Source organism: Syngnathus acus, chromosome 5 (genome assembly GCF_901709675.1).
Source record: "Syngnathus acus chromosome 5, fSynAcu1.2, whole genome shotgun sequence".
Lineage (NCBI taxonomy): Eukaryota > Metazoa > Chordata > Actinopteri > Syngnathiformes > Syngnathidae > Syngnathus > Syngnathus acus.
In genome coordinates this window covers 6676531-6704385 of record NC_051091.1, presented here as the reverse complement: position 1 = coordinate 6704385, position 27855 = coordinate 6676531, and the positions used below count along the sequence as shown (strand labels likewise).

The 27855-nt window shown below is 43.6% G+C and overlaps 6 protein-coding genes and 1 non-coding gene across 19 annotated transcripts; 6 read left to right on the top strand and 1 right to left on the bottom strand.

The window, feature by feature from the left end:
• Positions 1–2: 2 nt before the first annotated feature.
• hmces (5-hydroxymethylcytosine binding, ES cell specific) lies at positions 3–2056 on the bottom strand. 3 transcript variants are annotated; one of them, XM_037252884.1, is made up of 7 exons: positions 1936–2056; positions 1610–1820; positions 1191–1334; positions 944–1099; positions 627–784; positions 378–570; positions 3–294 (listed from the first exon to the last, which is right to left on the bottom strand). In XM_037252884.1, exons 2-7 carry the CDS (start codon positions 1796–1798, stop codon positions 109–111), a joined length of 1026 nt encoding a protein of 341 aa, XP_037108779.1. In that variant the 5' UTR covers positions 1799–1820; positions 1936–2056; the 3' UTR covers positions 3–108. The 3 variants fall into 3 exon arrangements, with proteins under 3 accessions (XP_037108779.1, XP_037108778.1, XP_037108780.1); XM_037252883.1 differs by having other exon boundaries at positions 1912–2050; XM_037252885.1 differs by having other exon boundaries at positions 627–781; positions 1912–2050.
• LOC119123602 (tubulin monoglycylase TTLL3-like) lies at positions 1695–7014 on the top strand. Of its 5 annotated transcripts, none has more exons than XM_037252823.1 (15): positions 1695–1805; positions 2661–2782; positions 3696–3789; positions 3879–3970; positions 4077–4242; positions 4328–4374; positions 4450–4578; positions 4680–4794; positions 4869–4964; positions 5027–5198; positions 5270–5418; positions 5491–5734; positions 5826–6085; positions 6151–6326; positions 6393–7014. In XM_037252823.1, the coding sequence occupies exons 3-15, from the start codon at positions 3741–3743 to the stop codon at positions 6750–6752; spliced, it is 2055 nt and encodes a 684-aa protein (XP_037108718.1). In that variant the 5' UTR covers positions 1695–1805; positions 2661–2782; positions 3696–3740; the 3' UTR covers positions 6753–7014. The 5 variants fall into 5 exon arrangements, with proteins under 5 accessions (XP_037108718.1, XP_037108722.1, XP_037108719.1 ...); XM_037252824.1 differs by having other exon boundaries at positions 1726–1848; XM_037252826.1 differs by lacking the exon at positions 1695–1805 and adding an exon at positions 1994–2105.
• Positions 7015–7321: 307 nt separating this feature from the next.
• Positions 7322–11350, top strand: LOC119123617 (cytochrome b-c1 complex subunit 1, mitochondrial). The gene is made up of 13 exons (XM_037252854.1): positions 7322–7444; positions 8193–8333; positions 8415–8501; positions 8817–8946; positions 9157–9355; positions 9454–9533; positions 9607–9722; positions 9850–9993; positions 10179–10339; positions 10429–10514; positions 10596–10684; positions 10759–10834; positions 10929–11350. Exons 1-13 carry the CDS (start codon positions 7382–7384, stop codon positions 10991–10993), a joined length of 1437 nt encoding a protein of 478 aa, XP_037108749.1. The 5' UTR covers positions 7322–7381; the 3' UTR covers positions 10994–11350.
• A 1284-nt stretch (positions 11351–12634) lies between these two features.
• LOC119123646 (urocortin-3-like) lies at positions 12635–14694 on the top strand. Its single transcript, XM_037252912.1, has 2 exons — positions 12635–13362; positions 13733–14694. Exon 2 carries the CDS (start codon positions 13743–13745, stop codon positions 14112–14114), a length of 372 nt encoding a protein of 123 aa, XP_037108807.1. The 5' UTR covers positions 12635–13362; positions 13733–13742; the 3' UTR covers positions 14115–14694.
• Positions 14695–14848: 154 nt separating this feature from the next.
• Positions 14849–18208, top strand: LOC119123631 (cell death activator CIDE-3-like). 4 transcript variants are annotated; one of them, XM_037252890.1, is made up of 7 exons: positions 14849–14925; positions 15669–15741; positions 15850–15991; positions 16121–16270; positions 16845–17035; positions 17489–17676; positions 17844–18208. In XM_037252890.1, exons 1-7 carry the CDS (start codon positions 14892–14894, stop codon positions 18014–18016), a joined length of 951 nt encoding a protein of 316 aa, XP_037108785.1. In that variant the 5' UTR covers positions 14849–14891; the 3' UTR covers positions 18017–18208. The 4 variants fall into 4 exon arrangements, with proteins under 4 accessions (XP_037108785.1, XP_037108788.1, XP_037108786.1 ...); XM_037252893.1 differs by having other exon boundaries at positions 17489–17746; positions 17844–17983; XM_037252891.1 differs by lacking the exon at positions 14849–14925 and adding an exon at positions 15491–15583 and having other exon boundaries at positions 15646–15741.
• A 123-nt stretch (positions 18209–18331) lies between these two features.
• Positions 18332–26475, top strand: LOC119123615 (G-protein coupled receptor 22-like). Of its 4 annotated transcripts, none has more exons than XM_037252849.1 (4): positions 18332–18537; positions 22118–22243; positions 23181–23386; positions 23465–26475. In XM_037252849.1, the coding sequence occupies exons 3-4, from the start codon at positions 23307–23309 to the stop codon at positions 24783–24785; spliced, it is 1401 nt and encodes a 466-aa protein (XP_037108744.1). In that variant the 5' UTR covers positions 18332–18537; positions 22118–22243; positions 23181–23306; the 3' UTR covers positions 24786–26475. The 4 variants fall into 4 exon arrangements, with proteins under 4 accessions (XP_037108744.1, XP_037108746.1, XP_037108745.1 ...); XM_037252851.1 differs by having other exon boundaries at positions 23181–23723; positions 23826–26475; XM_037252850.1 differs by having other exon boundaries at positions 18333–18537; positions 23181–23414; positions 23499–26475.
• Positions 26476–27384: 909 nt separating this feature from the next.
• On the top strand, positions 27385–27457 carry trnaf-gaa. The gene has a single exon. It is a non-coding gene; the product is annotated as a tRNA-Phe (tRNA).
• Positions 27458–27855: the final 398 nt, after the last annotated feature.

The following is a 27855-nucleotide window of genomic DNA, read 5'->3' as shown; positions in this document are numbered from 1 at the left end:
GCTACCTGTTTATTTCTAAAACTTTATTTGAACATCTAATCATTGAACAGTATATAGTCCCATTAAAATTGATTAAAAGAATGACAGAAATCCAGTAACTCTGCTTTACTAGGTTTTTGTTTTTTTGTTGGCTCCTTGCAGCCACTGCTGAAGTGCCCCAGTAGACTTGCTGGTTGTGTCTTTCTTGTCCGTGTCCTTCTCCTGACTCTTGCAGGCATCCGACACCTTCCTCTTTGAAGAGCCACTCGCCAGCCAGCTCATCATCATCTTGCTGCTAGCTGTCTCCTTGGGCTCCTGTGGGGAATACACACACACGTTTGTTTCTCGAATTACAGCTTACTTTGCATCTTCCCTAACCCAAGTCTTCATCACTGTACCTTTTTCTGGTTGAGGTCTACAGGCTGAAGGCACTCCGGAGAGTTGTTGCGAGAATTATTGACAAGCGACGAGACGGGATGATAGGTCAATATGTCTTCTGACTGGAGCAGTTTCAAAGCATCCACAGATTTCACCTCGCCAAAATCAAGCCACCGCCTTACTTCCTCCTCTCCGGCCAAGATGGCTGGCATCCTGAAACGGACACCGCCTTTAGCTCTGAAGCAAAGCTTTTTATCTCCTCTCCTCACCTGTCATGGATGCTGTGCAGATTGGGGGAAGCGTTGACAGTGATTACACTGTAGGTGTAGAGGGGCTCGCCACCAGATGGAGGTGTCCAGCAGTCAAATAGTCCTGCCATGGTCAACAACTTCCAGCCTGTCCACTCATCTGATGGTTCTTCTGCCTGCTAACACAGCCCAGCAAATGTAAACAGTGAACCACCGTTTATCGCAGGGGGCTACCTTCCAGACCCACAGTAGGTCAAAATATGCCATGTACTGTTGAGAACTTCTAAGATGGTGGGGAAACATAGTATGGTCACATCTGGCACAAAACGTTGACTTGCCTCTGCTGACTCATTGACAGGATCTTGTTTCTCCTCACAGGACCGGTGAGTCTGAGGGAAGTAGATGAAAAATGGCTGCTTTTCTTTCTCCTGCCTCCTCCACTCATAGAAGCCATCGGCGAGGATGACGCAGCGCTGTCCTTTCAGTAAAGGGTCCTTGGTAAGAAAAAAAGCCATTCAAAGGGACATTTTATAGAATCTGTTTAGCTTAAAATGTATTACAGACTGAGTGTTTTCCACAAAGTACCTTATAAGTCTTTTTCTGCAGGATGTTGTCACTGCGACAATTGCTGGTGCTGTACTGCATCTTGCTTGGATCATTTTCCTTAAACCAGGGAGGGACCAGGCCCCAACGCATGGAAACCAAAACACACTCATCCACAGGTGCATTCTACACAAACACAAAAACATTATATCAGATGCACCAGCAAAACAGATGTAGCTTTTTTTCTTTCTATCAAATTCTTTCCTATCATGAGCTTAAATTCAATTGTTTACTTCAACATTGATGTGACATTGAACTTGCTCAGAAAAAAAGGGGGTTTGATTTTGTTTTTTCGTACCTACAATTTTGGGTGTCATGTTCCGGATAATGTCAGTAAAACACAACTTAATCATACTGAGAATTTCCTAGCGCGTTTTTTATTTAGTTCTCGATCAGGTTACCTTGTCAAAGTGCCTGTGTGACAGCAGCACGGGGCTCATGGACTGGGGGGTTTTGTTGTAGGAGGGTCGGTATTTGTCCGCGTTACCCTCCCTCCAACTAGGCTGTCTCCGCTGCCCACGCCGGTTTCTGTACGAGCAGGCTCGGCTCACCTCATCCGGAGCCAGAGTGCACGCAGTCCTTCCACACATTTCACCGGTAAACCCCGGCGTTCTGTTGGAGTAAATTGGTGACACACTCTGTAAGCTAACACGCCAAGTTAGCGTTGTGATGATAATTAGCATGTAATGTTAGCTTAACATACCTCGTTTGAAAAAGTGAAGTTTACCACTTGTTTTCCTGCGTTTTATTTGGGCTGCGTGACTAAGTAGTAGGTTTGACAGCGTGTTGGTGTTTGTTTCGTTGGAGTGAACGAGGAGGAGATTTGTCCGGACACAAAGCGCACGATGACGTCACGGTTATGCAAGATGGCGGAATAAGTGGGAATAGGTTTAGCGTGTATGTATGATAATGTGAAATTATTACATTGTCAAGGACTGATACATTATTATAAAAGGGCAAAGCAGCCTTTACTATGTCGGTTGTTGTTGGCGGGAGCTTACCGTAAATGAAGGTTTCTCAACTTCTATTATGTACACTTGCGCCCCCTCATGTCATAAACAAAGCACTGCACCTGAACAGCAGTATTATAGCTGCCTCAGCATTTGAGTACACAATAACAATTAGGCTTTATCCTAACAAAAATGAAAACAACTTAAAAGGATTTGTGTCCAACTGGTATTGAGCGTATCTATTTTCAATGAACTTTTCGGAAAAACATGTTTGAGTACCTTTCGCCATGTTTTCGTTCACTCTGGACTGGAACTTAAGTTTCAAACTGGAAATTTCACAGCAGTCTGGAATGCGGCATTATCCTTTTGTAACTTGATATGTATCATAAAATTATTAATTTTGCCAGTTTAAAACAACATTATAAATTACGTAATATGTTGTTGAAAATCAAATATAAAACTAAATACAATACATGAGATTTAAAATAATAAATGTGTTCAGGTGCTGTTGCATATCAGGCCCCCTTGGTGTTGCCATGGCAACAGTAAACCAAGTTGGGGTAGAGCGTGCGTTCCTCCGGTGAAACTCAACAACAAAGTCAGAACATCTTTGGAGCACCGCAGGTAGGAACAAAAGAAACTTGTATATGAAATGGGGATTTTATCATGTATGCTATAATATAAGTAGGTAGCTGGTAATTGCTATTTTAGTTTATCTTGGACTGTAATTCATGAGTTATAGTCTGGTATTTCTCAACATTAGATTTGTCTTTATTTATGGCAAAATAAATATATTGGGAAATGTGTTTGCAGTTGTGTAACAAATACTCACACCATGTCAAGATGCAAACCTAACTGGTGTAGTCAAGCGGTCTGCAATTTGACCCTCACATTGACAAAGTAAACCTGTCGTTGCTGTCAGAGTTTTAATCACTGTATCGCATTATGCGCCCTACTGAACATGCTATTTGAAAGTAAGATGATTGCACAAACACATTCTGGACCATGTGTAGCATGCACATGCATATACATTATTTATGCTTTTATTTCCCAGAGTGATAATGATGAGTGGCTGAATCACGAAACAGGAAAATAAATACATGCAGCAATTGTTCCCAATAGAATAGGGGAAAAAAAGTCATGCATAACCTACTATGTAAGGAGTACAGTATAGTTTATGGTTAATTCACAGTGCTTTAGAACAAAAAAATACATTATTAAATATGAGAAGAAAGGTTTATAGGAGAGTAGAAAAAGTTCACACAGTTACTGTTTGTGACTTTCAACTCTACCCTCGGTTGGTTAGAGTCAGTTTATAGATCACAAGGGTTGAATTAATCATGAGGTCACACTGTAGACACGAATGTTTGAACCCGCAGGCCATCTATTAAAAATTCATGAAGTTACCATTCTCTTTTTGGCTCTTAGTCTGAGTTGACATCATCAAATATCTTTGGTTACATTCACTGTAGTTTGTTCTTCACCTACATTCATCAAGGTCAGATGTGTAAAAGAGTGAATGCTTTTGGATTTCCAGGAGGGACAATCTGTGGGCCTGTTGAAGGACCAGAATCTAGTAACAATGGTCCAGCAATGCCAAAGTCAAGTTGAAATCAAAACACTGCAAACGAGTAAGTCATCTCACAATACACTTGTACAGATGACTCACTCAGGAAGATTTTTTTTCTTTCATTTGCATTTGTGTGTGTGTGTGAGACAGCGTCACCACCATTTCGACACGCTGTCCGCTTGCCTGCTCTCAACTCAGAGAGACTAAAGACAGCCAAGGCCATAGTGGAAAAAACTGTCAAGGTAAGTCAAAAAGAGAAAACAAAATGTCTTTGTATGTTTTTGAAAATATTCCTATTTATTTTCATTCACCTCCATGTTTTATGCCATGTCTGTCTCTTTCTTTTAGTTGCATAAAGTGTTCTCCATTCAGGGCCCTTACCCGGTAATTCGGGCCTCATTGCGGGCCAGAGGCTGGCTGGAGAAGCGGATGTGTCACCCCGGCCTCCACATGTCCTCACGTCCTGTTAAAGAGGCCCGCTTGAACGATGCCGGTGACAGCGACGGTGAAGACGGTCAGCTGATGATGTGATGTTACAACAGCTCTTTTTGTCTCTTTTATTTCTTTACTCACTCGTTACCATTGAGCCTTCTTCTCAGATGATGTCAACCAAGAGCAGGATCCGGCCGGACTGTACAATCTTATGGTAAAATCTTGAAGAAACAAAACGTGAGGACATCTGGTGTTACGTTGAGACAAAAAAAATATTCTCATCCCTCAGTCTCGCATGGTGCGGAATGAAATGGTTTATTTCTACTGGACAAATAAAAGAGATGCCATCAACACCAGTATCTTGCAGAAAGAACAGATGACTAACCATTTTGCCAAAGCAGGCAGCTTCACCACTAAGGTACTAAAATTGATTACATATAGTACTTGAGTAAATTGAGTTATGGAATGGATTCAACTTTTAAGTCAAAGTGCAGGACCTCATCATAAAATCTGTTCCAGGTGGGCTTGTGTGTGAACCTGAGAAGTCTGCATTGGTTTGACTCAACAGACCCGGACACTTTCTTTCCTCGTTGTTACAGACTTGGAGCCCGGGATGAGAAGCATGCTTTCATTGGTTAGATTTTATGAATAACTTTCTGGAAAAAGTACAACATTTAGATGTCTGTAATCTTTATTTCCCTCCTGAAGAGGACTACAGGAGGACAGCCTGCACCAGTCTTTTGAAGTACATTGTGGAGACAGCACATAATGTTCAGGAAGAGAAGAAGAACGAGCACATGCAAAGTAGCCGGCAATCTTTTTAGCGTATGTTGTGGCTCGGTTTGATTGCCTTCCTCCATTTGTAGAATCATCGGAGCCCGTGATGGTTTCCAAAATGATCGGCACAGCTCTCAAAGTGTGTTGGGATTTTCTCGAGAGTTTGGAGCACGCTGACATTGACGCTAGCTCGGAGACAACGCCATCCCTTGCTAAGGAGGAGTGGGGGGAATTTATCAACAGCTACTACTTGCTTGTTCAGTAAGTATACCACGATGTCTGCGCGTGTGTGTATACATACTAGCGGTTCTCCTGCTTGCTTTTTCACTCAGTGCCGGAGCCAAAATTGAGATCAGCAATCATTTAGTAAGACGTTGTAAGTCCATGCTGCAGAGACTGGCTGACGTCAGTCCACAACTGGACACAGATGGCATCCACAACATCTGGATCATCAAGCCAGGAGCCAAGTCCAGAGGCAGAGGTGGGACTTGGGTCTTGACCCTTTCAGGTACATGCTATTTCAAAATATGAATCCATCCCTTCGCTCTTACAGGTATCAAATGTGCCAAGCGTTTGGATCAGATCCTCAGCCTGGTGGACAGCGATTCAGCCTTGATCAAGGAGAGCAAGTGGGTGGTGCAGAAGTACTTGGAGCGTCCCTTCTTAGTGGAGGGGACCAAGTTTGATGTGCGCCAGTGGTTTCTGGTAACAGATTGGAACCCTCTCACCGTGTGGTTTTATAAGAAGTGCTACTTACGCTTCTCTACGCAGCCTTATTCGTTGGACACGCTGGACAAGTATGTTGAGAATACAAAATTACTAAATGCATGTACACTTGAATGTATGCTATAACTTATATGGGTCACCTATTTCCAAACTTCTTTTCAGCTCTGTGCACTTGTGCAATAATTCCATCCAAAAGCATCTGAGACCTTCTCATCAACGCCATCCCAGCATCCCAGAAGACAACATGTGGTCAGCCGACCAGTTCATAACCTTCCTGTCTGGTCGGGGTTACAAAACTCAGTGGGAAAATGTGGTTGTGCCCGGGATGAAGAAGTCTATTATCCATGCATTGCAGAGCGCGCAAGATCTTGTGGATTCACGAAAAAACACCTTTGAGCTTTACGGGGCTGACTTTATGTTAGGTATGAGCATGAGAAAACTAAAAACACTAATAAGAAATAATCAAACCCAGAATGATCTTTTCCAGGCGGTGACTTCCATCCATGGCTGATTGAAATCAATGCCAGTCCCACCATGGCCCCCTCTACACCCATCACTGCCCGTCTTTGTGCGGCTGTGCAGGAGGACACGCTGCGCGTCGTCCTCGACCGCAGAGCAAACAAATCAGCGGACACGGGAGACTTTGAGCTCATATATCACCAGGTAGGCAAGCTCGCACCGACTAAATCCTTTGACTGTATGACTTAATTTGTCTCTTTTGTTTTCTAGGCAGGAGTAGATATACCGCAGTATGTAGGAGTCAATTTATTTATTGAGGGCTTCAGGCTCAATGGCACCTGTCTGCTTCCTCCTCTGAGACCTTTCAAGCGCTCAGTCCCAAAGTATCATGGCACCAAAAAGGAGATTGCTTCAGAAAAAGTCAAGTCTTTGCCAAAAGTTGTTAAGAGTGCCAATACTCCTGTCAAAAACATCTCAAACAGAATTCTTCCTCCTCCTGTTCCTCAGCCATCAGTGCCCATCCCTCTTGAAACATTCACACTTCAACTGCCGAAGACGGCACACATATCCGTCCACCTACCTGTTGATGCTTGCTCGCATTCTGTCTCTTTGTGGCGAAGGGGCTTGTAGGTTAAACGTCCTCAGTGAGTACCGAATGCCAAGAAGAACAAAAAGCACTTACAGGATGACATTCCAAAAAACTCAGCGGCCGCTTGAAATTCATTTGGTGGATGGTAAGGAATCTACAAGCTTCAAGGCTGCCATTAATATTTTGTAAAATGTACAGGAAAATATTATATATTTGTTGCTGTGCTGGAGATTTATTGACCGAAAATCTTAGACTCACTTCAAACATGTTTTATCTCTCAATAAAGTTCCAATTTAATTGCTAGGTATTTTCAGTTCATTGCTGCTTTACTTGACATTTAAGTTGTGGACTATGCCTCATTCGAGTCAGTTTACCGTGGACTGGTCGCTAGTCAATCGCTCATATTGACAAAGCATTTAACCCCAAAATATGTGCCACCTTGACAAGAAATTATGTGAATGCAATTAATAGTAGGCAACACTTATTTTGGCTTATAAATTAAATCAAGGACCGAGTCTTTGTTTTTGTTTGTACTTGCAATAACACATTTTGAACACGCGGTGGCGATAGATATTTCTGAGGTGGATGACACAATTAAACTTACAAACGAAGAAGAGTCCTTTGCGCGAGGACAGCGGAATCGGTTGCCTTCTTTAACCTGGAGTGAAAAATGGCGGCGTCAGTGTGCCGAGTCGGGAGCACCGTGGGTCGTGTACTCGCCAAAACCCGCAGTGTAAGTAAGCCTTCAAGGGACGCGTCTAAGAACAAGCCGCTTCGGGTACTCCTTATTGTCAAAGTGAATGCACAAGAAATGGAAGAAGCAATTGTCATGGTTAGCTTTCCGCAAGCGGTACCTCCAGTTAGCATTTTAGCATTGGCTAGCCTTGAGTGAATACAAGGTCAATTGATCAAGTAATAATGCAGGGTTTGCTATAGATAATTTCGTTGATCTTTAAAGATTATATTTGTAAAGTCAATGTTTTATTTTCGTATGAGGGATTTTCTCATTGTCTACTCTTGTCAGAAACGGTATGTCCTGATTTGCCCTCAACGTAGCTTAGCTTCCCAAATAGCTTGTCAAGTATGGTAATTTCGACCAAATAATTTAATGATGCGCTTCCATCGGTTGTTAATGTGTCTTTTGCATTGTGACTTTGTGTTGTATCTTTCAAATGACGTTTCACAAGCACTAAACCACTAAGTGGCAGACAGCTTCTGTTGCCTCCCTGTTGCCATTGAAAGGTGACATAGTTGTAATTTGTAAATGTCCCCTGTGATTTGAAGGCAATTCAAAGATTTGTCAGATTATTTTATTATATTATATATATTTATTATTATTATTATTATTTTAGCAGTTCTCACTTTATAAAGTCAAATTAAGTTCTGATACATTTCTCAATGGTGATTGATGTGAATGTATTTATATTTGTGTTGTCAGTAATAATAATAGTACATTGAAAGTTTCTGTCTTATCATCGTAGCCCCTCCTGCTGTCTCTGAGGCGTGGCCAAGCCTCAGTCAGCTATGCCCAAAGCCTACTGGGAGCCCCTGAAACTCGTCTCACTGCCCTGGATAATGGCTTGAGGGTCGCATCGGAAGAGACGGGACATGCTACGTGCACTGTAAGGACTTCATAACATGCAATAGTGGATGGCATTGGGCTATGATCAACTCTCACTTTCCAAATATCCTCTCCTTCATAGGTCGGACTGTGGATCAGTGCTGGCAGTCGCTATGAGAGCGAAAAGAACAATGGGACAGGGTTTTTCCTGGAGCACCTGGCTTTTAAGGTAGGTTGACACACTCTTTTGGATGTTAATACATTGAGACCTTTTTTATGACAGTCTGGATTTCGGTGTGAATGATTATTTGTCTTTATGTGCCCTCTGATTGGCTAGCGAACAGTTCCTGGTGTAACCCGCCTGTCACCTAATGTAAACTAGGATGAGAACAACTGTAACTTTACTATTGCCTTAGTATCAATTAGTGATTCTGACTTGGGTAAAAATTTGAGTTACATCACCACTGTAGGAAAGGAACGTCCTCCACTGTTATTCAAATGTCAAACACAGTTAAACAAGGTGACTTTTGTCCTTGCTTTCTAGGGCACCAAGAAGTACCCTCAGACAGCTTTAGAGCAGCAGGTGGAGTCTATGGGTGCTCACTTGAGTGCTTACACATCCCGGGAACATACCGCTTACTACATGAAGACCTTGGCTAAAGACTTGCCTAAAGGTATTGTGACTTGTTAGCATCCATGCATGCAGTGTAGTACACAGGAGAACACAAACTATTCCGTTACACTTAGTGGACCTCTAATTTGTTTGGATTTCTAGACAAAATCTGCTGTTGATACAGATTTGGAACAATGCATAAAAACCTGCACTGTGTAAGCTAATGTTTTGAGGAATACTCAAACATTTTAACATACTTGTGTTTCCCCAGCTGTGGAGCTGCTTTCGGAGATGGTGCAGGGCTGCTCGCTGAGCGAGGAGGAGATTGAGCAGCAGCGGGGTGTGGTGCTGCGCGAACTGGAAGAAATGGAAAACAACCATCAGGAAGTTTGCCTGGACCTGCTGCATGCAACCGCCTACCAGGGTACTGCACTGGGACACAGTCCACTTGGACCATCCAACACCGCCAGGTGAGGGGGGGGGGGAGTAAAATTGTTTTGCCACCACAATAATTGTCAATGCACTAATCCTTTAAGTTTCTAAGAAACATCATTTGAAATTCTATTAGAACTATCACCCGCCAGGATCTAGTGGAATACGTCAACAGCCATTACAAGGCTCCCCGCATGGTTCTGGCTGCAGCTGGAGGTTGGTCCTTTCTGCCACCACATACAACATTTGTGCAAAGATTGGCCCCTCATGTCATGTGCTAAATATGCAGGTGTGAACCATGAGGAGCTTGTGGCGTTGGCCCAGACTCACTTCAGTGGACTGTCCTTCGAATACGAGGGAGATGCCGTTCCTGTGTTGTCACCCTGCAGATTTACAGGCAGTGAGGTGAGTTGGTATTGCGAAAATATTTAATGGCTCTCCCCACCTATGTTAGGAGAAGTAGTAAAATGCTACTAGAAGAAAGTGGGGAAAACAATAGCCAATGCTAATTGAGATTTATGTTTCTCCCCAGATCCGCTTCCGTGACGATGGTCTGCCCCTGGCCCACATCGCCATCGCCGTGGAGGCCCCCGGCGCTGCTAGCCCGGACATCGTGCCTCTCATGGTGGCCAACGCCATCATCGGAAGCTATGACCTCACCTGTGGCGGCGGAAAGGTTAGACGCCAGTGTCATATCTGAAGTGATGTCGCCAAAGCATTGTTTCATTGTCGCCTTTGTTTTGACCATTTGAAATGGAATATTGTCAGCTGCCTTGATGGTTACATTTATCCCAACTAATCAGTTTTAAATGAAACTCGTCTGACAAAACCTTCCTATGTCCACTCTTTATTCACGTGAAGAACATGAGCAGCCGTTTGGCTCGCCTGGCGGCGGAGGAGAACCTGTGTCACAGCTTCCAGACATTCCTCTCGTCCTACAATGACACCGGCCTGCTGGGCATTTACTTTGTGACAGATAAGCTCAGCATTGACGACATGATGCACTGGTCCCAGAATTCCTGGTGAGAAATGACACCGAGTCACACAGATCACCCCAACTGCACGGTTCATTTTGACTTGTGAGATTTGAGTCAGGTTGTGCCTCATGCAGGATGAATGTGTGCACCACGGTCACAGAGAGTGATGTCGCCAGAGGCAAGAATGCGCTGAAGGCCAGTTTGGTGGGACAGCTCAATGGTGCGTCACGCTATTGTCATTGCATTTGACAAACTCACTCCAAGATAGCTCAATCACGAGTGGGTTTTTCTTTTTTTGTAGGAACAACACCGATCTGTGACGACATCGGCAGGCACATTCTGAACTATGGCCGGCGCATCCCCCTGGCCGAGTGGGACGCTCGCATCGACGTGAGTCTCTTTGAGATGTTTGCCAGCGAGTGCCCGCCCGTTGCGCTGAGCACACTTTGACTCTCTCGTCTCAGGCCGTGACCCCCAGGATGGTGCGTGACATCTGCTCCAAATACATCTACGATAAGTGTCCGGCTGTGGCAGCTGTCGGTGGGTCCTTCTTTCAATGCACTTTTAACGATAGCTGTTGAATGTTCATTTACGATTTCTGAACTTGTTCATTTTTGCCCCATCTTCTCCTTAGGCCCCATTGAGCAGCTGCCCGACTACAATAGAATGCGCAGTGCAATGTACTGGCTGAGGTTTTAAATTGCATCGTGGTGTCGATCCGTGTCCTGCTCCTCATCCTCACCGAGTGTCCACACAGACAGCCATCGATCAGTCCAGCCCCCCGCCAACCTCCCTCTTATCATGCCCGCTGTTTTAGTCATTGAAGGTGGCAGTTCACAGGTAACCTTGTTTAATCCGCACATGACCTCAACAGCTGGCACAGATGTGAGTAGAGGAAGGGGGGCTGGACCTCGATTGAAATCAGGACTCTGTAGATCCTAAATGCAACCTATTTGGAGCAAGAGTATATTTATCATGTCTGTAAAATCGATTTCTGTCTTCTATTGTACATAACAGAAGCTCACATTCTGACAAAAATAAAACTGTAAAACATGGGTTCTTTTGTTTATTTGATCTGGTTTGGTGCTGAATGGTGTATGTTTGTCATACAACACTACAGGTAGCTGCTCGTGTGCCCACTGTTGCGGCCATCTTGGTCTGCCAAACAGTCCCAATTTTCTCCTTTAATTTGCATTGTATCGTAAAGCCAACCCAGTAGAAAAACATTACAGTAGAAAAAAAATCTCAATGAAATATTGATCTCGTATCACTCTACTCAGTGAATAACTTATGGAGAGATTTATTGTCATTATTAGTGTATTATATTTTATAGTGGCACTCGTGATGTCACAACAGACTAGTGTGCCAAGGCAGCCTACTTTAGAAGACTGCTAATATTCTGTTTGAAATGCCAGCATCATAAGATGAATCTGATTTACGTCACAGATTTATGATACATACTATGTATATAGTAAACACAAAGACTGACGTCAAACGTCGATGTTACGAAGCTGCGTGGTTGATAGGCCAGGCTCTGCTTAGAATCATGACCTTGTCTTCTATTCATGTGAAGTCATGCTGCGCTCTATCTATGACAGCCATGCCACTGACTGGTATAAATCGTGAACATTTGTTAGGAGGAGGCCTGACATCTGCGTAACGCATGTTTGTTTATCTCTAGCCATCCACGATGACTCCTCTCGCCAGAGGACCCTCGAGGGCCGACGATTAAATTTAAGTCATTAGTGAGATGAGGATCGCTCCGGTGATGGGATGCAATGGAGGTGCTTCAAGAGATGAGGTAGTTCTCGGCCTGACATCCCCTTCCTCGGTTTTCCGGAGTCCCTTATGTTATGATAGTAGTTCAATAATTGCCTTTGGAACGCAAGTCGTCTTAGATGAGTCACTGCATCATGCAACAAAACAATACAATTGCCGTTTTAAAGAAGCAACAACATGGTTGAGCAGCTGTTGTTGCAAATTAATGAAGCCAGTAAAATCTCCTCACAAAAGTTAGGAATGCTCCGTCATGTAGAACAGCTTCTTTTAGAGGCATTGACGTAAGCAGCTCATGTTACTGTGACGTGACAGGTGAAGAAGGATGAAAGAGCAAAAGTTGCAAATAAAATTCATGCTCGGATGCTTTTACAGTATTTGGGAAATCTCAGCCAAGCTGAAAAAGTGCACATTATTCATGCACATTGACCATTTAACATTGGTGCATAAAAATAAGGAAACAAGTAGGAAGCTGTAGGAAGACTCGTTTTAAACCGTTCAGAGAGGCGGCGGCCATTTTGCCCTGTGCTGCCACTTGCTGTTGACTGAAAATGACATTGAGGGCACGTGGCAGTACAAAATGATTAAAAACAGGTAGATTGTTCTGCTTGATTCATATTTCACAAAATGCAATATTGGTCTTTAGCCTAGTGTGGTTGCATAGAACATATTGTCTAAACATTTTTGGCTTGACTTCCCCTTGAAGCATCTTATTGTATTGTCAGCAGGGTAAAAGATGTGAAAATGAACACGGACACACCGCATATTGGAAACCATGCACACAAATGATAATAATTTCAATGGCCCGCCTTGTCACTGTAATCTTATTTGATAGCTCTTCTGCATGATGAATCAAATGAATGCATAAGTGTGGCTGAGATCATATCTCTCACACGTCCTCTTTTTTGGCATCAAAGGTTTATTAGTACATTTGGATAAATGCACTTTTCTTCTGCGGCCTGACTGTCTGTGTCATTATGTTCCAATGATTGTGAATGTGTTATTTTTAGATGGAAGAAAGAAATTGCAACAAGGGTGAAGGAAATGAGATTAAACAAAGGGAGGGGGGACATAAACAGAGAGAGGAGACAGCAGTGAAGACGGGGTCGTGCTGGACTTTCAGCCACTTGAACGTCCTGCTGCTTTACACGCAGGTCGCTCCTGTCATTACTGAGGAGGAGAAGGAAAACATTTTTGGGTTGATTATTCAAATATCCAGATTATTTCCAGCGCTGGAAATTGAAGTGACTTTTTTTCTCCAAGTCACCAACAATCTACTGAAGTGACACTGAGTAAGTAGTACTCATCAGCAACACTTTAGCAGGACTTGGATTGTTTTGTGTTGTACTGTGCATTCTAATATGTCAAATAGGATGCTTTGAAACTATTTATGACTATCCTTTAAATCCAAGTTAAAAATTGTATGTCCATAATGAATTTGTGCAAAATTTGGTTTTCTTGCGCTGTAAATTCTTTAAGTAATTTGCTTTTAATGGTCTAAAATCGTTGTTTTTTTATGCCTTTAATTATTTGCTTTTAAATGTTGTATTTTGCTTTCAAATGTGAAGCATATTGAATTACTTTTTTTTTTTTGCGCCTTGCCTTGCCTTTCACGCACGCATCCTTGAAATAATTTGCGTCATTTTGTGTGCCTGCCAACAGAATTGCGAGCATGAGGACGTTGGGCTTGTGCTTCTGCCTGGCTCTGCTGCTGCCTTGCGGGATCCACGCTCAGGGGGGCAGTCAGAAGGCAGAAGTCGCTGACTTCGACGAGGCCATCAGGAGAGGCGCGCTGGCAGTCGACATCATAAACCGCGGCGGGGTGTTGAACACGTTGCTCCGCTCCGAGCATCGCGTGCTTCTGCGGCCGGTGCGAGCTCCGCAGGTGCCCAAGAGAACCCAGCCGGGATCCCGCTTCGCCCTGTCCCTTGATGTCCCCACCAGTATTCTCAGCGTCCTCATAGATCTGGCCAAGAACCAGGACATGAGGACCAAAGCGGCAGCCAATGCAGAACTGATGGCGCGGGTTGGCAAGAAGAAATAGCATGCCAGAAAAGGGGGGCGGGGCAGACCTGCAAAGCGAGAAAAATAAAATAAAATAATAATTTTGATGCACTTCATCACTGACAGCAGCTCAGATACAATTTGAGCCCGTCACTAGTTAATATGCACTTTGACCGGGTCACATTTCTCAGCAGAAATTCCTTGTGTTTTTGCATGTCATTAATTCCAGCAAAACGTATTACATTAAATATGATGATATTTATTTATTTATATTAAGTCTTGTTCATTTTACTGTGCATCGATAAGCATCAGGAACCATTAAAAACAAATGAAACATAGAGCTTCCATATTAGCCTTTGTCTACAATACTTGGGCAAGGTTTAGTTTATGTGTGCTATCCACTGAAGACCATTTCGCTGCGTGATTCATCTGCACAGCATGAGCATGACATATGATTTTACAGAGTGAAATAAACTGCTCATCTAGTTCACTCTGGACTTTGTGACCTCCAGACTATTACTTAAAGCTCACAAAAGCGGCAGAAAAATAGCTAACAAGCGGAAATGATGAAATCAAAACGATATTTCTGTTAGACATCATTGTCACAGGTGTTTTATTCACAGCACCATTTATTAATATCAGTTAATGATTAATTAGTGGTTTTCTATTTCCAAAGTGGCTTGTGTCAATAACTAGATGGGTCATAAATAAATAAAATTGTCTCAATAAACTACTAAATTCCGGTTATGAACGGAAGTCACATGGCATGCTGCAATTAGTTGGAAACGTGATCCGGGTGCTTTAAATTCAACGCGGTATGCGGGCAACTGCAGGGAGGATACAATTAACAAGTAAGTTTGACCATTTAAAAAATATATATAAACTATATCACTTCACATTTCTCAAACCCAATAGCGTTGAGCACATTTAAAACTGAATTTGGGTGATTAAGTTTCCTTTTTCCTTCAAAATGCGCTGTCCTTAGAACGTATTTGACATTTTATTAGTAAAGGAAATAATTCCATTGGTAATATACTGTAGTTTTTCTAATCTGAACTGTTTGTAAGCATCCCCGAGCATTTTTGTGCTCGATGTTCCACTATTGCGATTATGGATTATAGAAACAGAACTTTAGTCACTTCTGGCCGTTTTGAATCTACTACCATCAAATGAACGGAAGGCATCTCAAATTTTTCTATTTTTATAAAATTTACTGCAATGCTGCTTTTCCTGGTATGAAGCTATTCCTAGCAGTGTCAGCACACGGAGAGATAAACTTTCCCGAATAAAACAACACGCATTCCGATAGAAAAGCAATATTGGTGAACTTTATACTTGATGTCGGGCCAGGACAATGAAGGGGGACGGCCATGAAGTCTTGCGCAATGACAATGAAACTATTTGACTTGCTCAACAAGAGCACAAGGTTCACTGGCCAGTTGTCGCCGTGATTCACTCTTGTCCGGACAAGGAAGGGTGTGTGATTTTTGCTTAAATTTAGTTCGGCAGTCAAAAAATACGGTGACCAGAGTGCAGGATTGTTTTGGACAAGTCATTTGGAACAATTGTGCTCATTTCCAGTTTTGTCATACAAGTTGCCGAGCACTTTCTTCAGTGATGGATTATGCTCTGAAGTCTCTCAACCTCCTGACTCAGTCTTCCTTAAAGTAAGATATCAGTTCCTGGGGTGAATTTAGAGGAAAGGGCATATTTGTCCTCCTTAGCTATTATTTTTTTCTTCCCCTCAACCTTCTTTTTTTGTAATCCTTAATCAGGTGTGTGTCAGCTAGTGCATCCGTAACCCAGCAGCTTCTATCAAGACAAGTATCTCGGCCAAAACCTTTTCGAGTGACTAATGCCGATCGTAGTTTGAAGAAGGGCATCATGGCGGATGCGTTAGAAGACCTGATGAACAAGGTGTGGACAGAGGGAAGCAAAGAGACCACAAATTGACTCACAGTGGTGGTGATGTCATGAGTTTGCTTCTTGTTTCTAATCAGTGTTGCCACAATTCTAAATAAATGAGCCCATTTTTGTCCTTTATAGGTGAGCGACTCACTAAATGTGCTGTGTGCCAGTAGCCTGGTCCTGGATGAAGATGGCACAGGTGTGGACACCGAGGATTTCTTCACAACACTGCCTGACAACACTGTTCTCATGGTGCTGGAGAAAGGAGAGAAGTGGACCCCATCACAGGTACAGTGTTGCATGCACCACTAGGTGGCATTGCTGATCAGATGGCTCCAACACGGCTTTTGTCCGAGGAACTAACATTATAACCAAAAAGCAACTCGGGGACCTCTGCTTTGGTGGAATATTATTTTATTTTGCACCCAAGGAGGATAGACCTATACAGACTATTTATTTGCATCTATACGTCTATTTTGGGAATCTAGGCTACCTTTGTTATAATTTAGATGGGTAAATGACTCGCAGTCTTAGTTGAAAAATAAATCAAATCCAAATAACAAATCTATTTTATTTTTAAAAACAATTTTCCATTTCCAATTTCACGGACCACCTGCAATACCGACACGGACCACTAGAGGGCCGCTTGACCACCGGTTGAGTTAGGGACTTGCGTGACAGCTGTAAAAATTGGCCCAAGATACCAGAGGGTCGAATTTTTAGGACTGCAGACAAAAGTAATCTAATAGTTGGATAAATGAATTTGCTTGCTAACTGCTGTCTTTGTGCAACTGAGCAAGACACTTTGTTCCCCATCACGCTAAAGCCAAGTTGGCCGCCCTTTGACCCTGTGTTTCTTCAGAACGGCCTCTCGAGAGACCAGCTCAGTAAACGCAGGCCACAGCAACGGACAGATGTGGCCAAGGTGACCTTTGACCTGTACAAGAACAACCCCAGTGATTTCATCGGCTGCTTGAATGTCAAAGCAACACTGTACGGTGTTTACTCCTTGTCTTATGAAGTGCGCTGTTATGAGGCCAAGAGGATGTTGAAGTGAGTGAATGAGATCCAGCTGAATTTTTCTGTTGAAGTTCAAAATGCTCAAGTTCTTATCAATGTCGAATCCTTCTGTTTACCTCTGATGATGCAACAAATAGAATATTTGTAAGTGCTCCAAAACCATCTGCACAATAGCATTCGCACTGTTCTCTGGACAGACAACACGCAGTATACAGTGTGGGCGGCAGAGTTGAGATGGGCTAGATTTTTCTGAGATTAATTTTGTGAGGAGTTATGTCATCACTAGAGTTGCTGGTGATCAACTCTGGCACAGACCTTGCAGCAGAGGATTGCATTTTGGAATTGTGACTCAACAGTGGGGAGCAAAAATGTTTGTCACATAATGTTAGCCAATATCACCACCATTTGGTAGAATGCATATTTCTCAAAATCGCTGCCTCTTTTCTGTTGAGACTAATACAATGCGTATTTGTGTGGTGCCTGAAGGGAGGCTTTGCGATGGACAGTCTTCTCCATGCAGGCGACTGGCCACATCCTGCTAAGCTCCTCCTGGTACATGGAGCAGCTAATGGAACGGGAGGAGGAGGAGGAGGAGGACGAGGATGACGACGAGCACGAGCAAGTAGAGGACCGACCAGAGAAGGCCCTGTTGCTCCATCGGGAAAGCCGTATCTGTCAGTTGCAGCGCTTTCTCTTACGTCGGGCAACCTACTGATGATGGAGTTTGTTACATTATCTGCTGAAGTAACATAATATTCTTCTTGGATGTTAAATTGAATCTGCTGGAGATGAGCAAATAAAACCAAGTATTTTTATTATCCCCTTTTCTTCATGTCTTAAGCCTGTGTGGGGAAAAGCGGAGCTCGGTCAAGTCGGCGTAATTGGCAACAGGTTCAGCTGTCTCTCCACCCTGCTTGCCTAATTGTCCCCTGGCTGCTTCTGCCCTGTCAGCTGCAGCTGGCTGGAGGAAGAAAGAAAAGACAGTTGAGGGCTGGAGGAAGGAAATCTTACTGAATGTGTTGAAGTGCAAAAGGCTGGATGGATCTTTGACAAATTGCCTGCAAGGTCGGCTGCATGAAAAGTCACACATCCTCCTTGTGTGATCTAGTGTATTTTAGTCCTGTCCTATGCAACAGAACTCAAATCTCTTGTATATTGCGATTATGTTGAAGTAAAGATACCAATAAAATGAGAATCGATCAAACAAATTTCCACGTCATTTTCTTTGTTGCATTATCTTTAGACACCAACTATGAAGTCTTAACGAAAAATTGAAGCTTGCAGTGCGCTGCACTGATTGATGATGATGATTGTCCCTACAGGCCCCGCCCCCTTCCTACTCCGTGTCATTACTCTGTGCAAAGTGCATCCATCAGGGAGACTGAATCCTTCTGTCGGTGCACGCGTCCTTCCTTTTGAGCTGCGTAAGGATCTCGCTGGCTGTTGCTCACCATGTACTCGGACGGACAAGTGACTTCCCATCCATCCCCACTTGGCTCGCGGACATGGAGAGCAGCTGAGCACGCCGCTTCAAGGTAAGGAGTGCACCTCAAGTCTCCTCACCATGTGTACTGTTGTACTTAAAACAGTTTTTTTTTTTGCAACAAACATGCAGGTGGCACAGCTGGGAAAGATTTTTAACTTTTGAATCATGATTTGAACTTAGATATGTGTACAAGTATGAATTTTGCTGTGCCGTAAAGATTACATTTGAATATCGTCCTTTTGGTTATTGGAGTGTTTTTTTTCCTGCTTTTTGCACGGTCCGTCGCGCACAGCATTGCACGCTGCTCGCTGTTCACAATGCAAAATATTGATTTGCTGGCAGCCTAAATTTATTTCCAGTCTGGGGGCGCTTTGTATGTGGGAGTACGTGGGTCTTGGCACAGTCATGGGCTTCGGGCTTGTGGATTTCTCCCACGCTCCCAAGAGAATGCTCCATACAGCAGAGAGAAAGGGGAAAAAACTAATACACTTGACACGCTGTGTGTTGTTTATCTTATGTGTGCGTGTTAGTGTGGCTCTTAGGTCACTTGTGATCAACTCCTAGTGGCGGTCAGCTAGAACACAGAAAATGGTGAATATTTTTCTATGAAAGTCATTTTGCGCACTCAAGTAATATATTTTTTGGGCAAAATGGAGTTATGAGATTCTACATGCATGTACAGTTTATATTCTCATGCAAAGGCTCAATTTAGAAGTTTATCCGTATTTTATTCTCATGGACTGTGTTTCTAATAAAATGAAAGTCCACTGTAGTTGACAAAGTATGCATCTGCTCTGTGATAGTTTTCAACAGCTGGCTATTTCATCTCTGAAATAAATAATTCAGGTAGCAGGACAACACAAAGGCCCCCAGTGCCGAGCGTGATTTGTTCAAAACTGCACCTTTCTACTACTGGAAATTCTACCTGAATAATGGCTCTGTAAAATGTTCAATGGCTGCAATGGATGCTCGTTGTCCTTTTATCTCCTCGAGTCAGCATTAAAGGAGATGTGATTCAAGAGAGCAAAAATGAGCTCTTCCCTGCCTTACATCCTCCTGTCTGTTTTTCTCCACGTTTCCTGCTGGGGTCTTCCACTTGCACGCGAAATGTGACATGAAAACAATAACGCAATAATGATGAGAACTCTTTAGCGTATCAATCAAAACTAAGCGTCATTCATAAAAACAGACGTCTTGTATTGGGTCTCATTAAATTGTCTAAGATGACCCATGGAGGTGTTAGTGTGTGTGAGACAGCAATAAATATTATTTAGATATTCGTGAAATGTGATATTAATTATTCCAGTTGGATGGCTTAGAACATGAAGTTTCTAATAGAGATTAATCAAAGGACATACAATGGTGTGCGTACCCCTTCTCATCCTCAGGAGATGAGACTGGGTATCTTTTCCAGGGAGAATGTATTTGCATGGATTCTCGGGCCCGTGAATAGCAAATAGAATTGCCATCTGTTACATATTAAAAAAAAAAAAGGTAATTAAACAAACACCTAAATATAGTAAATAAATAAATAAATAAAACTCGTTTCATTTTTGTGTTTAAGAATCGTTAGGTTCTTTCATTGTTTTTTGGTTTCAAATAATCTTCAAGATTACTCACACGCTTAAAGTCAATTGAAAGTCATGGCGCTCCCCCTCCACATGAGGATTTCTGTACGAAAGAGTCAGCGATTTAAAAGCAGACGTCCAGCTGAGAGTCACCCTCAGTGGGGGATTACGTACGTATTTGTTTTCCATTTCATTCACTACCCTTAACCTCTGCAGGCCCCTAATATACTTCAGAGCTGCATTGGATGAGACCATGACGCTCACTCTATTAGACGTATACCTACGATTGCTCTCAGTGGGGGCTCCGGCGAGCTGTCTTCCGTGTGTGTGTGTGTGTGTGTTTGTGTCTGTGCCTTTCACACGCTGCTTGACTCCAAGCTCTGACATGACGATTGTCTCCATCGTGGTGTGCTGACTGGAGAGAGAGCGCTTTAATAACAGCTTGATGTCTCAATAGGGAGCCCATTTCCAACCACACACACACGTGCACATACGTACAAGAGGACCGAGCAAGAGAGTACATGTTATGTGTTCTTGTATCTGCCGCAGCCCTTCTCTCTTGTTCTCCACCGCCCCCTCACAGTCTCCTGATTGTTGCCGTTTCTATTTGCGTGCATTGTTTTGTCCCCGGTGATGAGCTTTCCTCATTTAAAAACTGCATATTATGAGTACTTGTGTTGTCTTATATGTTTCATTTGAAACACTGAGGAACATAAAAAGAATCATTTGAGAAGAGGGCAAATACCTTTTTACGGCTCACTGTCCTCCAATGTAATTACCCTTGGTTAATTCGGGACAACACCAGCATAGTTCTGCTGATGATCTTCCTGTTATTGATCACATGATCGTTTTATTAAACTTGACACCATCCAAAACATTCCCAAATGAGTCACAACCTGTGTTGGTCCTTTGGTGCTAAGTTTTGCAAAGGCTGATCTCGATAGATTTGAGGTACCAAGTGAGATTTGTGCTTCGTACACCTGACAGTTTTATCAGTGCTAAGTTTGTAACTTGCAGCCTACTTTGGTAATTATGAATCTTTTGGAAAGCAGGCAGGCCTGTCGGGGATTGCTGGAGACTAGGAAAACAGAAGCTCTGCGGGTAAGACTGATGTAAGATTTTGTAGTGGGGGGGGCTGCCACCACTGTTCCCCAGTAGACCTTGTCTACCAGCTCCCACTCCTCCTTTCTTCTTTCAGGAGCATTTTTTTTTTACGTGTTGCTTTTTTTTGTACCTAACTTTTCCTTCCATTTAGGCTACCACTTTGTGTTTGAACGTCCACTCTGCTTTCTCACTTGCGTTATCAAGGCTGGCCTGTCAAGAAGTCCATAATTTGCTTACATTACTAAAAATAATCAGGACAAGTGTACTGTTGATCTTTAGGGACTTCCGTTTCCTCCCACAACTGCTCTTTACAGTATCCAGGGAGAGCAAAGCACACGTCACCAGAAAGCAGTCGGTTTTGCTGGAATGGAATTTTTTTGCTTTGAGGCCCACATTAGAAAAATACCGCTGCAGTTTCCTGTTGACAAACTGCGTCTTTTTTCCAGACACGGGCTCGAAACTAAGTGTGTCTGAAATATGCTCAAACTCCGCTGCGCTTCTGTAGACATCCTCGTCGAGCGGCTGCCGTGGCAACCCGACTAGTTTGCTGAAGGGTAACTGAGCAACGCTGAGATTAATAGTTGCAAGTTGTTTTGGGTTTCACTTTCTGCGCTCTTGATTTACAGCTTCCCCATCAACTACTTTGTCACTTGACTCCAAAATGTTCCCCCCAGTAGTTGAAGCTGAATAGAACTGTGATTTTTCTTTAAAACGTCCTATTGATTTCCCGTAGGCACCATCAAGAGCCTCTTTTCTAATCAATGATGAGCAAATACGTTAGGCTTTGCATCTCTTTCCCCTTCGCTCCCGTCAATACGAAACAAGATACGAGATGCCCTCTGTGTGGTGCAATTTGTCACTGTGCCATAACAAACATCCTTTGACGTTAGCCTCAACTATTGCACCAATTAGACCTCTTTTCCACTCAAATTGACTTTGGTCTTTTTTTGGTTCCAGGATTTTCCGTTTTCTCCTTCAGTCAGCTTGGTCGTCATAGCAACGCCCCATGAAACTGCTGTGATGTCAACCTACGCGGGATACAAAGGAGCACCTGTCAGTCAGCAAGCAAGATAACAACTGACAGTAAGTTTGCGATTCTAAACAGAGAAGCGCTAACACGAAGTGTTTTTTCTATGATCTCAAATGTGACTCATGGCATGTGTTAATTTTATTCTTCATTAAAAGCCTCACTGAAAGTACACTGCGTGCTGTACAGCGGCTTCCCTTATTTAGTATGTGATTAAACATCATGAGACGAAGGGAGCAAGCTGTTTATTGGAGTTATTTTTAGCTCCACATCACCCCTTTTTTTTTTAAAGCACGCCTGAGAAATTGTTTATTTTCAACCTTTTTTTTTAACCATTAAAGAATGTACCATGTAGCATCTCATTTAACTTATAATTGCAGTACAGAAGAGTGATTCCCCCCCCCCCCCCCCCCAGAGGTGAATTCTGGTACAGTAAAACATTTTCCTAATTCGATGCGATCCGTCAACTGTGAGTAGATTGATAATGCAACAACATTTATTTGAATCCATATTTTGAGCATTGTGTTTTCTTTCAGACACTTCATTAATGAAAGTGCTATTTTTCTAGAATGGACACAGTCTTGCATAATTAGAGTTGCAATGTAACCAATTTGGGCCAAATTGCCGACTCTGTTGTTTTTATTGATCCACCGAGGGAGCACTTGATTGCCTGTGGGTCTGATTACTTACTTTCATTCAATTTGTCCACTGCCTCGAGCTCCAGTACACATCAGGGTAGTGGCTGATCGTGGCGCCCTACCGTTCACAAAGCGACATCTTCTCGTCTCAAGCTGTGCCAAAATGGTAATCAGAGGTACCGGCAAGAAGAGAGCAGATAGTTGGATGAATGGCTAGATAGAGTGACGGATAGAAAGATAGATGTATGTGCACATGTCGCAAATGATTGATGTCAGAGATGCTGAAAAAGAATAATGTGTTTTCATTCTCTCCTGCACAGTTCATTTCTCATGTGTCCGCCTTGTGTGTCTCCAGCGCTCTCTCTCGATCTCTCTCTCTCTCTCGCTCGCTCGTCCTTGCGCTATGGAAGCCCGGCCTGGTGTATCATGGGACTTCATCAACAGGGTGACAGGTTCAATATCCGAGGACTGAGAGGCGGCCATGGAGGCCGACAGCTACACCTCGAGCTTGGTCGGCCTTGGGGAGGAGCAGGGAGATGAACCCTCCAACCCAGCATCATGGTCCATGCCGTACTCCCTCGGGTTCCAGGTGTCACTCGCTGCCGTGCTCATGCTGGAGCTGTTGTTGGGTTTCAGCAGCAACCTGACAGTGCTGGTGCTGTACTGCTCCCAGTCTAATTTAGTGGACTCGGTCAGCAACATGGTGACGGTGAGCCTGCACGTGCTGGATGTGGCGGTGTGCGTGCTGTGCTTGCCTCTCACGCTGGTGGTGGTACTGCTGCCCCCGGGGCCCAACCTGGCCGTGCTGTGCTGCTTTCACGAAGCCTGCGTCACCTTCGCCAGCGTCGCCACGGCCGTCAACATCCTGGTCATCAGCTTGGACCGATACGACATCTCGGTGCGTCCGGCCAACAGGCTGCTGACCACACGCAAGGCGGCGCTAATCCTGGCGGCCGTGTGGCTCACGTCTGTCGCTGTGTTTTTCATCCCGCTCCTGGAGGATCAACTGTCAAGTGGCGAGGAGCCGCCTTTGTCTGTGTCCTCCGGCGACATCGGGGCCACAATGGTACCAGCGTGGCGTAACCGGACCCTGTTGTGCATCGGTGAGCAGGGCCACCACTTGGGCCCGGGGACGTATTACCACCTAATTCTGCAGGTTCCCATCTTCTTTACCACTGTCACAGCAATGCTGTTCACCTACTCCCGAATCCTGAGGGCTTTAAATTTCAGAATCGGCACGCACATGAAGAAAACCCAGAGGCTCATCGGCCCCTCCTGCACGGGCCTCCACAAAAAATCTCCTAAAAAAACGACCAAGCTCAGAAGGATTAGTAGCGGCAGGCCAGAAGGGGAACAATGCACCGCAGATGCCACGAAGCAACTCAGCCACCCGCCTCTCATCCCTTTTTCATCAGCCACTCACACAGCAGCCTCCTCCCACGCCCTGTCGTCGTCTGCCCCTCTGGTCACGTCCGACGCAGGCCCCATCTCCCATGTGCCGACCACGATGGGCGTCCAGGCCTCCGTGTCGGCTATCATCACCCTACGGCGCGCGGTGCGGCGACATCGAGATCGGCGGGAGCGCCAGCGCCGCGTTTTCAGGATGTCCCTCATCATCATCTCCACCTTCCTCGCTTGCTGGGCTCCTCTGTCTGTGGTCAACATGCTAATCCTGGTCCTCGGTCCCAGTGACCCTCTGGTCAGCGTACGCATGTGGTTCTTGGCTTTGGCCTACGGCACCACAGTGTCGCACCCTCTGCTTTACGCCTTCACGCGGCAGAAGCTCCGACGTGCTCTTCGAGCCAAGGTGAAGAAGAGAGTGGTGTCCTTGCTTCAGGTGGACCCTTCACCAGGTGCCACTGTTATCCACAACTCTTGGGTGGAAAACAGAAAAAACGGCCGGCAGATGCGGCTGGAAGCCAGCGAAGGTTCGGACCGCTGCCTGGCGGAGGCCGTGTGAAGCACAGGCACGCATTGCAAGGTTGCTGATCGTTAAACTCCGCTCTCTCTCACTCAAGCGTGAAGCTAGCTGCTGACAAACAGACGTGCACGTATGGGATGCGCTTTTGAACAAGCAGCAAACAGAGCGAGCAGTCACCTCGGGCACGTTGTCGTCGTCTCTGTGTGCTGCAGCTGAACAAAATCACAAAGCAGCAAACTTTCAAATGAATATTCTGTCATACAGGGAACCTCTGTTTATCGCGGGGGACATATTGCGGTACCACTCGAAATCTGTGACTAAAAAAATATTTATTTGTAGTTTTACTGCCCCCACATGCTTTAAAGGCACTAAACCTGACTTCCTTAGCGCCTGGTCTTAATGTTCTCTGCTCTATGGGAACAATGAATATTGGAATAGCAATACGTGGTACGGTATTTACCATCCGTTGGCTAAAGCGTTCTTCGCCTTGCTCTTAATGACGCTTCCAGTAGATCTCACAAGTCGAAAATCACACATTCTGTTCAAACCAATAATCAACGATTGCTTGAATAGCAACAGCAACCATGACCTATAATTCTGTATTTTAATCTGGTTGATGCTGTTTACATCTGGACTTGAATGATGAAGCTTCTCACGACAGTACTTATGTAAGTGCTCCCGAAAAATACGCTCAGCCGTCAGATGATCACATTTGCCACCCACTGGGAAGCTCAAAGATAGCTTTAAAAGAATGCTCGCTAATGTTTGTAGAAATATTTAAAGTTTTGTTTGATATGACCTCAACTTTAATTATGTGTTCTGACGTGTCGTTTGTCACAAACACAGCTGAACCCCGGTTGTATATTTACAAGCTCACTGAGGGCACAGTGTGTACCGCATTAAATATGGCGCTGAGGTTGAATTATGTCAGAGTGTAGGAGGGAGGGAGGGGGGGGGGGCGGTCAGAGGATCATTATGAGCAACTGTGAAATAGTAAAATGTGTTGACCTAATATGAGGTTGTTACTGTATGGTCAGATGACAGTGTTATTATTGAAGTGTAACTTTAATAATTTTGTATCTATAAATTGTATTTTGATGCTGACATTTAAGAAGATAGTGTGTGAGAGAGAAAAAATGTATCATAATACCCTTGATTGAATATATTTAGAAATTGAAGCAAAAGAGATTTTATATGAGCACAAAAAAAAATAAAAGCATTTTGTCTTGCATCATCCAAGAATGTAATCACAGATGACAAAAACTCTTCCTGAAAAATAACACAAATGTACACGCTGTATATACGAAGTGGAGAATGGCAATGTTAACATGTGATCTTATGCAGACGTATTGTAGATTTTCTTTGGGTTGCAGCTGGCTCATGTCAGATGCAACCCAGACATCTATCTGGTCCCATGGCTCGGCGCAAGCACAACTAAAAGTGTCACCGCAGATGAAGTGGTTACCTGTGTTGGCTCTTGACTTTTGTTAAGCGTGCTTGTGTGTTCACCACTCTCACGCTTTGCACACACTCAAGCTCATCGCAGAGGCCATGGGATGTCTCACATGCTATTAAAGCGCTGCTGAATGTAAACAAGAACAGAAAGATATATGTTGATACTGTTCCAATGTGTTTTTCCTTTTTTTTTTTAATGATGTGCTAATATGAATGTACTCTTATTTTAATCTGAATCAAGGCTATGAATAAATGACCAGCTAGTCTTTGCTCATGTTTATTTATTCAATTACAAACATGATACAGAGTAGTGTTGAAATTTGTATGGTACTAACTCGAGCAGGTACCCCAGTCCAATGAGAGCCTTTACCTGCCTGTGTTGCAGGTCTCCCTGCTGCACCACACCTAGTTTCAAATGATCAGCTCAAATCAGGTGTGTTGCAGCAGTGAGACATGCAACACGGGCAGGTCAAGGCTCTCGTGGGACCACGGTTGCCTGAGCGAGAGTGAGCCTGTTGACAGAAAGAAAAGAATAGGATTTCATATTCCAGGCTGGAAGAAGCAAACTGTGCAGAGTCTCCTTCCTAATATGTAAGTAATCGAATTTTGCATTGAACATAGAGTAATCGACAATGAGTTGGACTTAGTTTTTATTGTCCCTTCTTTGTTTCCTTTCACATAACCATTGCTGTTAATTGCACTATGAGGAAAAACAACTTGAATATGTTAGAAAATCACATTTTTATGATGTGCAAGACCTTGGTGTCAAATATGCTTGAGTGTAGATCAACTAAAGGCCCGGGGGCCAAATACGGCCCGCCGCATCATTTTCTGTGGCCCGCAAAGACAAATTGTGCAAATTTGTGTCATTACTGAAATTGCAAATTGTCTTAACTTTTAAAAATCGTCCTTTTTAAAATATTTGAAAAGTTTCCAATCGTCTGATTTGAAAATGAATAATTTCAGTTTCTTTTGTATCATACTGTATATAATATGAGGCGTTCATACATTTATTTGGGTTGACAGTCATAACGGCCCTCTGAAGGAAACTAACTATGATGCGGCCTGTGACAAAAATGAGTTTGACACTCTTGGTGTAGATTATACGAGACAAGGGACAAGATTTTGCGATGAAAATCCACCTTCCTGACACTGACCCCTGTTGGGCAGCAATAGACAGCACGCCGAAATAGCTCAGTTGGGAGAGCGTTAGACTGAAGATCTAAAGGTCCCTGGTTCGATCCCGGGTTTCGGCATCGGGTGACAGCTTTTGTACCAAGAACATTACATTACTACATTGTGACTTGTTTACAAATTCCCGATTCAACTCTTCCTCACGTGGTGGGCCAAATTAATAAATGACAATCGTGTCACACTCTGTTTGAGCTGTAGATGGCAGTATTGCTCAATAATTATCCTCAATATTTGTATGTACAATATTACATTTATTATAATTCCATGACATACAAATGAGGGCTGGCCATAAACAAGTAGATAACATGGTTGTGCATAAATATAAATTAATGTCCTATAATAATAATATCAATCATAAACTGATCTGAATACTAAAGCACAACCTTGCACGTGAGGGAGTTAAGCCTGTTTTTTCATATTTGCAACAGGACATGTAATGTCTGTTGTGTAGGTGCTGCTT

What these genes read in the sequence shown, in the direction of transcription:
- LOC119123615 (XM_037252848.1), top strand. Translation starts at nt 23,307, where the DNA reads ATGGAGGCCGACAGCTACACCTCGAGCTTGGTCGGCCTTGGGGAGGAG.
- LOC119123646 (XM_037252912.1), top strand. Translation starts at nt 13,743, where the DNA reads ATGAGGACGTTGGGCTTGTGCTTCTGCCTGGCTCTGCTGCTGCCTTGC.
- LOC119123617 (XM_037252854.1), top strand. Translation starts at nt 7,382, where the DNA reads ATGGCGGCGTCAGTGTGCCGAGTCGGGAGCACCGTGGGTCGTGTACTC. An exon ending in GGTTCTGGCTGCAGCTGGAG is followed by an intron (nt 9,534 to 9,606) that starts GTTGGTCCTTTC and finishes CTAAATATGCAG; the next exon opens with GTGTGAACCATGAGGAGCTT. An exon ending in CACTGGTCCCAGAATTCCTG is followed by an intron (nt 10,340 to 10,428) that starts GTGAGAAATGAC and finishes TGCCTCATGCAG; the next exon opens with GATGAATGTGTGCACCACGG.
- LOC119123631 (XM_037252890.1), top strand. Translation starts at nt 14,892, where the DNA reads ATGCGGGCAACTGCAGGGAGGATACAATTAACAA. An exon ending in CTGACTCAGTCTTCCTTAAA is followed by an intron (nt 15,742 to 15,849) that starts GTAAGATATCAG and finishes ATCCTTAATCAG; the next exon opens with GTGTGTGTCAGCTAGTGCAT. An exon ending in CCATCGGGAAAGCCGTATCT is followed by an intron (nt 17,677 to 17,843) that starts GTCAGTTGCAGC and finishes TCATGTCTTAAG; the next exon opens with CCTGTGTGGGGAAAAGCGGA.
- hmces (XM_037252884.1), bottom strand. Translation starts at nt 1,798, where the DNA reads ATGTGTGGAAGGACTGCGTGCACTCTGGCTCCGGATGAGGTGAGCCGA. An exon ending in CACACAGGCACTTTGACAAG is followed by an intron (nt 1,335 to 1,609) that starts GTAACCTGATCG and finishes GTGTTTGTGTAG; the next exon opens with AATGCACCTGTGGATGAGTG. An exon ending in TAGACCTCAACCAGAAAAAG is followed by an intron (nt 295 to 377) that starts GTACAGTGATGA and finishes TATTCCCCACAG; the next exon opens with GAGCCCAAGGAGACAGCTAG.
- LOC119123602 (XM_037252823.1), top strand. Translation starts at nt 3,741, where the DNA reads ATGGTCCAGCAATGCCAAAGTCAAGTTGAAATCAAAACACTGCAAACG. An exon ending in AGCTACTACTTGCTTGTTCA is followed by an intron (nt 5,199 to 5,269) that starts GTAAGTATACCA and finishes TTTTTCACTCAG; the next exon opens with TGCCGGAGCCAAAATTGAGA. An exon ending in TTGAGCTCATATATCACCAG is followed by an intron (nt 6,327 to 6,392) that starts GTAGGCAAGCTC and finishes TTTGTTTTCTAG; the next exon opens with GCAGGAGTAGATATACCGCA.